General features: G+C 43.0%; 1 protein-coding gene across 3 annotated transcripts in view; it reads left to right on the plus strand.

The window, feature by feature from the left end:
• SCEL (sciellin) overlaps nucleotides 1-12,369 on the plus strand; it is a 138,963-nt gene that overhangs the window by 108,317 nt on the left and 18,277 nt on the right. For all 3 annotated transcript variants that reach the window (XM_019525557.1, XM_019525559.1, XM_019525558.1), the window contains 2 exons: nucleotides 6,082-6,141; nucleotides 11,432-11,518. In XM_019525557.1, coding sequence (XP_019381102.1) covers nucleotides 6,082-6,141; nucleotides 11,432-11,518 — 147 coding nt within the window. The remainder of the gene's footprint in view (nucleotides 1-6,081; nucleotides 6,142-11,431; nucleotides 11,519-12,369) is intronic.

Genomic DNA, 12,369 nt, shown 5'->3' on the forward strand with positions numbered 1-12,369 from the left:
AACTTTCAACTTCTTCCTCTGTTCTGTGCTGCATCCATTCTAGTAAATCTTTATCATAGCCTTTAAAATCCTGTGTTGCATATCTAAAAGACATTGAATTATTACATCTTCTTGTTCAATGGACACACTTGGGTTTGCATTTAACCATGTCTAAAATCTGAGTTCTAGCAAGATTAAACTTTTCATAGAATGAGTTTGCTCAGTGCTTCCACAACTCAAAACTGAAGTCCTCAGGTATTTGTTAGTAAGAGTTTATAAATTTTACACATTAGCATGAAATACTGTACAATGAGGATGGATGTCTAGTTCAGACAAATCTTGGCAGATTGGAAAGTTGGGCTACAGCTAACAGGATGAAGTTCAATGTAGACAAATTCAAGGTGCTACACATCAGGAGGAGTAATCAAAAACACAAATGTAAAATGGGTGATGTCTGGCTGGATGGCAGCACTATGGAACCAGATTTGGGAGTCCTGTTAGATCCCAGACTCAGTACAAGTCTGCAGTGTGGTGCAGCTGCATAAAAGGCAAATGCAGTTTTGGGATGCATCAGTAGAAACATTAGGTGCTAGACATGGAAGGTGATAGTGCCTCTACTCAGCACAAATTATGCCTCATCTGGAGTACTGTGTGAAGTTCTGGGCTCAACATTTTAAAAAGGATGTGGAGAAGTTAGAGAGAGTCCAGAGGTGGGCAACAAAAATGATCAAGTGCTTGGAAGGCAAGTCATATGAAGAGAGGCTGAAGGAGCTAGGCATGTTCAGTTTATGAAAAAGGCAATTAAGAGGGGACATGATAGCAGTCCTCAAATACTTGAAAGTCTGCCATAAAGAAGAGGGAAAGCACCTTTTCTCTCTTGTTGCAGAGAGGAGGATGTGGACCAATAGCTTGAAGTTGCAGCAAAGTTTATATTGGATATCTGGAAAAACTTCTTCATTGTTAAAATGGTGAGGCAGTGGAATAGACGTAGAAGTTGTGGATTCTCCATGATTGGAGGTGTTCAAGAAGAGGTTGTACAGCCATGGGTTGGGGATGATCTAGGTATAGCTATGTTTATGTTCTACCACGGGTTCTGGGATTTGCTGGTTGTCCCCACTCCTTCTTCCCTCCCCCCAGCACTTCTGCTATATGCATCAAGATGTTTTTAAGCCTTCCCAGAGGCATTGGGAGTGTTGGCTGTAGCCAAGGCCAAGGACTTTGTGGGATGTGCCAATGCTTCTGCTGGGACCAAAGCCAGAGTTTTCAGGCTAGAGGGTCATGCTCCTCTGCTTAGGGTCAGACCAATCACCATATTTGGGTTCAGGAAGAAATTTTACCCCATGGTCAGATTGGCATGGACTGTGGGTTTTTTTGCCTTCCTTTGTAGCAGGAGATGTGGCCCTCTACCTGGGACCTCTTGAGTGTATGTTGACAACATTTTATAGAAGCATGGCAATGGTTGCCGTGGTTCTCCCACTTCACCTGTGGTTAGGGTGTTAGATCTATGTTGTATCAGATTTGATGCTAGTCTTATGCAGAGTTTAGATTATGGTTTGTATGGGACGGTTTGCATAGCGATGATCCTGCCTCAGGCAGGGAATTGGACTACATGATCTCTGGAGGTCCCTTCCAGCCCTATTTCTCTGTGCCTGTCTTGCTTCAAGTATCTGTTCGTGCGCCACCTTGGTGTGGGTGACTGGTGATGGATGCAAGGAGGCTTCATGCAACTTCTGATAGAGACCCTGATCACCCTGGGGAGGAACCCAGAACTTGCCTGCCATGACTTTGAGTGTTTCTTCAGTGGTGGGATCTCCCATTGGTGGTCCCACGAGGTGGATTGTTCGTCCTGACGGATATTCGTGGGGCTCCACCCCTTCCATTCAAGGGCCTACACCCCTTCCATATGCCAGCCTCTGATGGGCCACCTGATCTCGATATAGCCGGCCCTCCAGTCTCAATGACACTTACCTGTCGCATAATCTCAGGTATTGGGTCTTCTTCTTTTCTTAATAGACTCTGGGTCTGTAGGATGTTCCTCTCTCCTCCGGATCTCCTGTACTTCCTGCTAGTTGTCAGCCACTCTTCATGAGTGGTCCTAGTTGTACAGCTGTCTCCTGGAGCCCTCAGTGAAGAGTCACCAGTAAATGAAATAGAATAACAAAATAAAACAGAAGGCAACTGAGGAATAGGCACAGGACAGAAAGAAGAAAAAAGGCAAGGATGCCAATTATAGGAACAAGACAGGTATGAAAAAGGAAAGATGAGGCTGAACTGCCTTATTATACTGGCTCTACCCTAGAGCCTGTGCCCTGCCACATCCCTCGACACTGCTCCGCCCTCTGCTAGTTGAGGGCTTCCCATACCTCGCTCTAGGTTAATTCTTCTCTCACAACCTGGGCTGCAAGCGTCCAAGTGTGGGGAGTGTCCACTGTCCTCCGTGCTTGTCCCTGCTTCTCTTGGAGCAGGGTTTCTTCCCACATGGTGGTACCATTTGTGACTGGCGTGGGGCTTCTCTGTAGCCATTGCTCTCAAGGCATCCCTACCTGATCAGAGTCTCCTCTGTCCAGCCAGCACTGATTGCTGCCAGTGGGGAGAGCATCTGTAGCCTCCGCTGCCTCTCCTGCTCTCTCTTGCTCCCAGCTGGCACCAGCTTTTATCCTGACTGGCTGGTGCTTGTTCGTGACGTCACCCGCCAGACCCAGCTGTATGTAAGCGCGACTAATGAACTGCTCAGTTTTTTTTCATCAGCAGCGCTTGTCTAGTGTCTGGAGTCTTAAGTAAGCAAGCACTCTTTACTCTTGGGGTTTCCTCTCTGGGTGTGCATAGCCCCCATGCTTGTACCCCTGGGACATTCTCTGTGACACTAATGTTAGTATTTGACCTTGCAATAATAAGCAAAAATGCTAGAAAAATGGATTGATGGGGGAAATATATTCCTTTTTTTCTTAGAATCTCTTTCTTGATCTTGTTTTCTCTTAGGTTAAAAATTAGTATGTTGCAGTGTGTTTGCTTTTTGATCTTAATCGGGGATTCCATTACCGAAGGGGTTTTTTTTTTAATTAAGGGAAAACTAGCACATAACTCAGCTCTCCCTTTCCTGGTGTGTGAAACATTTCCATCCTAAAATAAACAGAAGCATTTCATCCATAATAATAAAGGTCTGATAGAGCCAATTTGATTTTTGGTTTATTTTATTTGCATCTTATGTTCTATTTTTGTCAGAGATAGGAATAAAATGTAGTTATATATAGATACTATTAAATATTCTTCCAAAACCAAAGGAACTACATCTAACAGGTTTCTGTAAGGCATTTGACTTTGTACCATGTGACATTTTGATTAGGAAACTAGAACAATACAAAATCAACCTGGTGCATATTGAGTTAATTACCAATCAGCTAACTGCAAATGGGGAATCATGAAGTAGATGTGTTTTTACAGGGTTTCCTCTCAGGGATTATTTCTTGAGTTTACACATTTACAGTCAATGGCCTGGAACAATCAATTTATCAATGGCCTGGAATAAAACATAAATCATTACTGGTATGGTTTGCGGGTGACGTAGATTGGGGGAAGTGTAAATACTGCAACAAAGAGGTCAGGTCATCGAAACAGAGCAGCCTGGATTTTTTGGTAAGCTGGGTGCAAGCAGACACTATTAATTTCTAGATAAACAAATAGAAAGTTATTGTGTAAGTAGTATTATCTCGGTATTTGGCATGGGTGTGACTGCCATTGGAATACTATATCTGGTTCCACCACCCACCGCTCAAGAATGGTTAGAGAAGAACCTCAAGAATGATTAAAGGATTAAGAAACATGCCTTTTAATAGCAGAGACTATGAGCTCAATTTATTTAGTTTATGAAAGTAATGTTAAGGGGTAACTTGATTACAGTTTGGAGGTACCTACCTGGAGGACAGAAAATTGAAAATAACAGCTTGTTGTCAAGCAGACAAAGGTATAAGAAACTCCTAGGCTGGAGGTTGAAACCTGACAAATTCAGACTAAAGTATCATTTTTAGCAAGGTGGATAATTAACCTTTGGAACAATTTACCAATGGCTATGATGGATTATTCATCACTAAATTTTTAAATTAAGATTAAATACTTTTCTAAAAGCCCTGTTCAAATAAGCATTCAGGGAAATTTTACAGTGAATTATACAGGTCAGAGTAGATAATATATGTAGGTCCTGTCTGGTTTTATAATCTATGAATCTACAGAAGTTACATTTTAATTGTGGAAACTGTTTTGGTCTTGGCAGTTACATAAGCTCATTTTAGGCCACTGCATGAAAACAACAAAACAAAACATTGCTTTACTGGAAGAGGAAGTGTGTCAGTTTAACCTGGCTCTCCAGCATCTGTATAGATTGGGAGCTTCAGTGGGGCTTTTTGATGCTTTTATCTAAAGCTGATTTAACCAGCTATTAGATAAAAGTGCCAAAAAGCCCCATTGATGCGCCAAAAAGCCCTATTGAAGCGCTCAATCTATACAGACATTGAGCAAGCCAGGTCAAACTAACACAGTGCCTCTTCTGGGCATGCACTGTGGTTAGTGCAGGGGCGCACTGAGCTGAAAGTAAAGCATTGTTTCTTCTCCCATGTCTGTAAGCAGCCTAAATGAGTATACTGGAAGCAATGAATTCATGTCAGAACTACAGAATCAAGTAATAAATCCATTAGAACTCTCCCTTCTTTCCCTTAACAGTCAGTTCACTTGGGATTTTCCTTTCTAGTAACACGTCAGGGTCCCAGGGTGGCTGTGATCATGCCACACTCCACCCCTCTGGCACCTTCCACATCTGTCTCACCTGCTACACCTTGATGGAATAATGATAAATAGGGAGGATGCCCACAGATATTTGTGTAGCCCTGGTTCCACTGAACCCCTGTTAGGGTTCCCAGCACCCTACTGGTCCTTACTGGTCCCCAGGCCCCTGGCTGGGCCACTACAGTTAACTGTGCCTGGCCAGGAACCTAAAGCTTTAAGGGCTAATTGCGTGGTTCCAAATCCTTCCCTTTACCATGCCCCATGCTTCACAGGTGTTACAAGGATATTGTTCCCTCTGTTGGAGCTTCAGCCTCTTTGGCCTCCACTCCTCTGATCTACCTAAACCTTCTAGCCTGGGCCCACTGAATCAGACCTGGCTTTGAGGCACTAGTTTTTGTTCGTCCCTTTTGTCACCAGGCCCCTGGCCCCTATCTGCTGGGCCCCAGCCCCCTGTGTGGCTGCGCCTTCTCTGGCACCAGGCCCCCTGGCTCCTGTCCAGTTGCATCCCTCTGGGCACTGAGGCCTCCGAACCTCCCCTTACAGCCTCATCCCAAACCTCCAGTATAAACACAACAGAAACACAAGCCTCTGGGATATAACATGAATAACATTGGAAATTGCCCCCTGCCCCTTTAAGAGGGCAAACCTTCCTTCACCCTTAGGCCAGCATACCTCCCAGCCTGGCTCCTTGTGAGCTCCCCGAGCCTGAGCCTTCCTGCAAGCAGCAAAGTGGTCAGCCTAGCACCCCTGGGCTCTCCTGGGCCAGAGCTCCTTTCCCTGCAGCTGCTAGGGAGAGAATCCCCTGAGCCAGCCTCAGCCTTGGGCTTATAAGCGCCCAGGGCCCTGCCTACATCTGATCAGCAGACCACTGGCAGGTACGTGCTAATTGCTCCATTAGCCTGTGGCCCCGGTGTCCCCGGTGTCCTGCCTAGCCTGTAGTGCTCCCTGGCTAGGCTGCTTCCTCCCTTAGAGGAACAGAGAGCCCCAGGCTCTCTGTTACACCTTGCCAGTCAATTGACTGGGGAAGTTTTATTTGAACAGGAAGCAGTCCTCATATTGATGTCAGGAAGGTCTAGATGGTAGTCTCTCTTATTAGCTTCTTTTAGAATAAGTACTGTATTAATATCTTGAGTAATGTTGCATACTTCATAAATAATTCTCAATATAAGCCATTTGAAACTTGTTTTCAGTGTATTCAGCAATCTATCATACTTTTATAAAGCACACATTTTTCCCTCCTTTAAAAAAAAGTAAATCCATCCTTCTGGCTCATTATAGTTAAATCAAATATTTTAACTTACAGTAAGGTATTTCTCATTTTCACAGAGGTCAAGACCTTGTTGATGTCATTGAAGTAAAGAAATCTGTGGACCAAAATAAAAAGGGGTAAGACACAACTGATAAATATCCTTTACACTCACTGGATATTGAAAGGGTTTGTCATTGCATAGTATTATGCATAGGAATATTTTCCTTAATGCAAGAAAGCAAAAGTTATAGCTTTTCAGTGAGAGAGCAATCTTTACTTGTTCCGTTTTGAAAATATACGCTTATATAACCGCATTCATTTCACTCATCAAAAAAAAATATCTGAACAAAGATCCTTCTCCCCTCCCCCATCCAGCCTCTCTCCCCAGTACATGCAAAAATTTTTGGACTAGAGCTATAAATATATTTAAATGCCAGATTCTTATTGAATTCTATGGGACTTAGGCTTCTAAATACGAATTAACTGCTTAAATACCTTTAAGATCTGGGCCAGGATGTCTCAAGAAAGTACAGGTAAGGCTCACTGATGCTCTATCATTCTCCAGTGCTTCTAGGGTTCCTTATGAAGTCTTATGGACTTTATTTGTTTCATGAAACTGAATTTTAATGATTAATTTTTAGGTAGAATACTCACAGTATATTATATTTATTTTATATTTTGTATTTCTATTTAGAAAGTTTTAAAATATTAGATGTTTGAAAGGTAATTTTAATCTTTTTCTTAATATACAAGTGTCCACATCAGAAGTCCTAATCAAGCAAAAACCTAATTGAAAATCTCAAAGGAGTGGCAAATACTGAAAGTACATAGAGAATGAGATTCTCTCTCAGCCCTAAAAATAGACTGGCCAAATCATGGTTAAGGTATAATGGAGGATACTGCTTTATGTTGCATGCTGTGCATGTAAAACATTGTCCAGCTCTTAGGAGGGTTCATTTAACAGAGGTCCATACCTTGGCTATCTAGTACAGTAAATCAAACTGCAGGCAAAATAACCAATGTTAGGACTCAGAGTCATTGTGTTCTCTGAATGCAACCATTGGTAAAATCAGAACTTAGTGGCCTTTGAGCTTCATTGGAAAAATCATGTGAAAATTATCAGCACTTACTATTTAAATCCTTTCATTACTTTGATGAGGTTTTGCTTTATGCTCTGTAGCACATCATGTTTACAGCAGTAAAAGCTGCAGGGAACCATGGTACTTCTGCCTGAATCCTGCGATGTCTTGGTGAAATAAGACAACAGTCTGTGTGTTTTGTGTAGCTAGTCATTTCTAATAGACCCATCGCCTTAGTACACCAACACAGGGATGACATCATGCTCTTTAGAATCTATTCTCCGTCTGGCTTGTTCCTGAGCTGAAACAAAAATCTAGTGAAAACAAGACAGGAACATGATTGGCTCCATATTTCTGTTACCAAGATCTGTATATCTCTCTTTTGTTCTGTTCTGTTAGCCATTATTTGAAATGTAGTATCCAAAACTCCATTGTTAATTTTGCAGAAATAGCAACAAGAGCATATAGAAAATCCTCACCAACACTGTAGCATTCAAGGAGAAATGAAAATGAGTAAGGGGGAACTTAATGCGTTTAAAGTTCAAGATAAGCAAACAAACATATAGGCCAGTTCTATATTTCTGCATCCCCACATAGGCATCCTGCTCCAACAGATTTTCCCTTTAAACTACTCGATATCAACGTACTTGATCTTGTTTTTTGGCATAAAGTCCAAAGGCCCTCCAATCCCATTTGGTGTGTTCAGTAATTAAAGTAGATTTGCTTTGTGCATGCCCTACTATACTGTCAGGAACAGGGATCCTGATTTTCTCTGATTGAAAAAAAAAATTCCCAATTTTTGGTTAAGAAAAAGTAAACCCAAATCCACATTTTTCTATGATTAAAATGAAACACCGCTATCTATATCTATATCTATATCTATATCTATATCTATATCTATATCTATATCTATATATAATATGCGTATATTAGAGGTGTTTCATTTAATTCACGGAAAAATGTGGATTTGGGGTTACTTTTTTTAAACCGAAAATTGATAATTTTTTAAAATCAGAGAAAACCAGGATCCCTGGTCAGGAAGCATATCTTCTTCATATCCATTAGCACTCTGCCTTTTCTCCCTTACTGACAGATCCACATGGGATTTTCCTTTTCAATACCCTTGCCAGTCAATTATCTGGAACATTTATATTTGAATGGGTAGTAGTCATCATACTAATGCCAGGAAAGACTAGATGGTAGCCTTCCTCAGTAGCTTCTTTTAGAATAAGGCAGCATTCAGAATATCTCGAAGCAAGATAAGAAAGTACCTCTCTGGAGATAACAACGGAGAGTGGCTGGTAACTGTCACCAGGATCCTACCCTAGAGGCCTCCTTAGGTAAATGATATCACTGGTGGGTGGATGTGGAATGTGGTTGAGCATGCTAGGGAGGAGACTTGGAGAGTAGGAAGGTAGGTTAATTCTAGACTGAAAATAGACCCAGCAGCCTGACTTCAATACCCAGAAAGATTGTTGAACAGGTCCTCAAGAAATCTATTGGGAAGCATCCAGAGGAGATCAAGGTGATCAGGAACAGCCAGCATAGATTCGGCAGGCACAGATCGTGCCTGACCAACCTGATTTCTGTCTATAATAAGATGACAGGCTATGTGAATGGGGGGAGATCAGTGGATGACTTTAGCAAGACTTTTGACACTGTTTCCTCACAACATTCTCATTAATAAAAGAAATACGGATTAGACAAAAGTACTGTAAGGTGCATATATAACTGGTTGGATCATTGTGTTCAATGAGTAATCATCAACAGCTCAATGTCTAGGTTTAAGGAAGTATCAAGTGGGTTCCTATGGGCTCTGTCCTGCATCAGGTATTGTTTAACTTCTTCATTAATGATTGAGTGAATTTTTAGCAAATATGTGGATGACATCAAGTTGGGTGGAGTTGCAGACACAATGAAGGACAGGGTGAGGATCCAGAATAACCTGGATAGACTGGAGAAATGATCCTCAATCAATCGGATGAGATTCAATAAGGACAAGTGCAAAGTCCTGAATTTGAGACAGTATAATTGCATGCATAAATACAGCCTGGGGAATGATTGGCTAGGCTGCAATACTGCAGAGAAGGACCCAAGGGTTACAGTAGACCATAAACTGAATATAAGCCAACAGTGTGCTTGTCGCAGAGCACTTAGGTGCCCTGCGCCTAAGAACAGGGATGGCTCAAGAGAGGCACCTAGTGGTGAGAAGGGGGAGGTGCAGCTGCCAGTCACCAGGGCAGCACAGGAAGGGGCAGGGCTTAGCCCTTCTTAAACCCAGGCAGGAGGCTAGGGTGGCAGTTCCTCCTCTGGCAGCCAAGGAGTGAGGAGCTCAGCCCGTGTGGAGAGAAGGCCAAGGTTTGGCTGCACGAGTCTGCAGGTTGCTGCCATGAGCTGGAGTATTTTTGCCTGGTAGGGATTAACTGTTGTTTGACCAGATGGTTTAGCTTTATGTTATAGCCTGGGGGCTTTGTGTTTTGTGTTTACTGTTTAACCTGAGGACCGGGTGAGGTTGTAGGGGTTGGAGGAGGCCTCATAGGGACTCCCCAGTAGCGTGGGGGTTCCTGGCGCCAGAGAAGGGGCAGTGTTTTGTGGGGTGCATTGGCCTAGCCCCCAGAGAGAGAGGGGGCGAAGAGCCCCGAGAGTGCAGAGGAGAGTGCAGAGGGGCGGCGAGGAGCCCTGAGAGTGCAGAGGGGCCCCGAGGGCAAAAGGAGGGCCGAGACATAACAGGGCCAGAGTCAGATTACACCAGCACCATCTGTGAGGCTTGGGCTGCAGTGTAGGGGAGGAAAAGGAGCTGCAGAGAGCGCCCCCTGTCAGCAGGGCGTGTATAATTGGGCAGCCTCCTGCTAATTACAGCAATCTATTAATTAAATAAGATCAAGGCATGGCAGGCGAGTAAGCAGGCGGTTGGCCCATTACAGGAGGGCGGAGCCATACCCGGAGAGGCTCCAATAGTGGCACTCCTGTCACAGTGCTGTTGTTGCAAAAAAGGCCGACAGTGTACTTTGTAGTGTTAACAGGAGTGTCACTTGCAAATCAATGGAAGTGATTCTTCCACTCTGTTCAGCACTGGTGAGGCCTCACTTGGAATTTTTCATCCAGTTTTCGAGCCTGCATTTCAAGACAGATGTGGACAGATTGGAGAGAGTATCAAAAATGAGTAGGGGCCTGGGAAGCAAAACTTTCATAGATTCATAGCTTCATAGATTGTGAGGCTGGGAGGGACCTTGGAAGATCATTGAGTCCAGCCCCCCTGCATCAAGCAGGAAAGACAACTGGGGTCAGGTGACCCCAGCAAGGTGACCATCCAGTCTCCTCTTGAGGATTTCCAGGGTAGGTGATTGTACCACCTCTGGAGGGAACTCATTTCACAGTCGGAACAACCTCGCTGGGAAGAAGCTTTTCCTAATGTAGAGCCTGAATCGATCTTCTAGGAGTTTGTGACCTTTACTCCTGGTTTTCCCCAAGGGTGCTCTGGTGAACAGTTCTTCACTGAGCCCTTGATGTACGCCCCTGAGGTAGCATTAAGCTGCTACCACATCCCCTCTCAGCCTTCTCTTTTTCAGGCTGAAGAGTCCCAGGTCCCTGAGCCTTTCCTCGTATGGCTTGCTATGCAAGCTTCTGATCACTTATGAGGAAAGACTGAAAGAAATAGGGTTACTTAGCCTGGAAAAGAGAAGACTGAGAGTGGATTTGATAACAGCTTTCAAATACTTACAGGAAGATTATAGAGGGGAAGGAGATGGGCTTTTCTTTGTAGCCATAAGGGACAAGACCAAGTGCAATGGCCTCAAGCTGCAGCAGAGGAAATTTAACTTGGAATTTAAGAAGAACTGTCTGATGGTGAGGGCAGTCAAGCACTGGAACATGCTAGAGAAATTATGAAATTTCCATCCTTGGAAATTTTCAAGAGCAAATTGTATAGACACTTGGCTGGGTTAGTCTAGTCAGGGATGATCCTGCTTTGAGCAAAGGGCTGGACTAGATGACTCATGAGGTCCCTTTCAGCCTTACTTTCTTATGTTCCTAAGGCACTAATTGCCAGCCTTATGATCAGTTTCATTAAAAATATGAAGGACTAGTTGGTGGTAGACACTGAACAACTGACTCACAAAGTAGAAGTGGTTCTTTGAGATCACTGAGGCAGCAGCATGAAAAAAGTGCTGCTGTTATTGCCAAGACTTTACTTGCTGTAGGGATACAGAAGGCTTAAAACCGTAGGGTTGTCAGTCTGCCACAGGAGATCTAAATTCATGCCATTCTTTAATAAAAGAATGCCCCCGCTCTCAAAGCCCCATCAATCTACAAAGTGTTTTTTGACATTAATCTCATTGTTGCCTTTTAGGACAACCGAGAGAGTCTCTGATTTTCCTACGGTTCCAAATAACCAATCTGGCACCAACTACTTTGATGACGCAAAAAAAGGATCCAGGTAACATAGCCAGTTTGTTTAAAATGAAATTAGTGGCTCAAATGCTCTCTTGCACCAAGCTCAGGCAAACAGACTTTATGCTAAGAAATTCTGCAAAGTTTGTAATCCTCTCACCATCCTCTGAAATGGCAGGGTAGTTAATGTATAAACATGCCTTTGCATTCTGGTGCATCCACATTTCTTTTTGTGCTGCCATGGAGGCCCAAAGATAAACAGCTCCAAGGTACACAGTGGAAAGGGGTACCTTGTATCACCTTTTATCCCACACAGTGGAACTGTAAACGGTTCTTTTTGCCTTTCCGGCCACATCCAGAGTGAAGCATTTAGATTCTTTTAAAGCCTTTCTCTTACAGAGCTAGTGCGTCTTCTTTTATCTAGAATCTGTAACTACAGCTTCTTGTTTTGTAAATCTGATGAAAAGTATTAGAGGCTGAACAAGTGGGGAATGCAGCAAAACTCCATTAATTGAAGGGTAGGAAGAAATCAGGTCAAGCAAAGAAATAACATGGTTTTCTGCACCCAGTCATAAAAGGATGTTCAACTGATTTGACAGCAAATATGCAGTGTAGCATTCTGCCTGAGAGAGAGAACATTCTGGATGAGGAAAATGAAAATGCTAGTGCTATGATATTTCCATTAAAATTACAATAACAAATCTTATCCTCATGGTTATTGAGCAATGTCTCCTTTAGAGCAAACAGCACATTTGTGTACGGCTCTGCCATCAACACAGAACTAGTCTGTTTAGGTTTAGTTGCATTTTCCTATTAGGAGTGTAGGATGTATTTGTGTACAGTTTCCACTCCGTCCTTTTCTTATTTTATATATATATATATATATATATATATATA

This window comes from Gavialis gangeticus, unplaced genomic scaffold, assembly GCF_001723915.1.
Source record: "Gavialis gangeticus isolate Ggan-Ray unplaced genomic scaffold, GavGan_comp1, whole genome shotgun sequence".
Classification (NCBI taxonomy): Eukaryota; Metazoa; Chordata; order Crocodylia; family Gavialidae; genus Gavialis; species Gavialis gangeticus.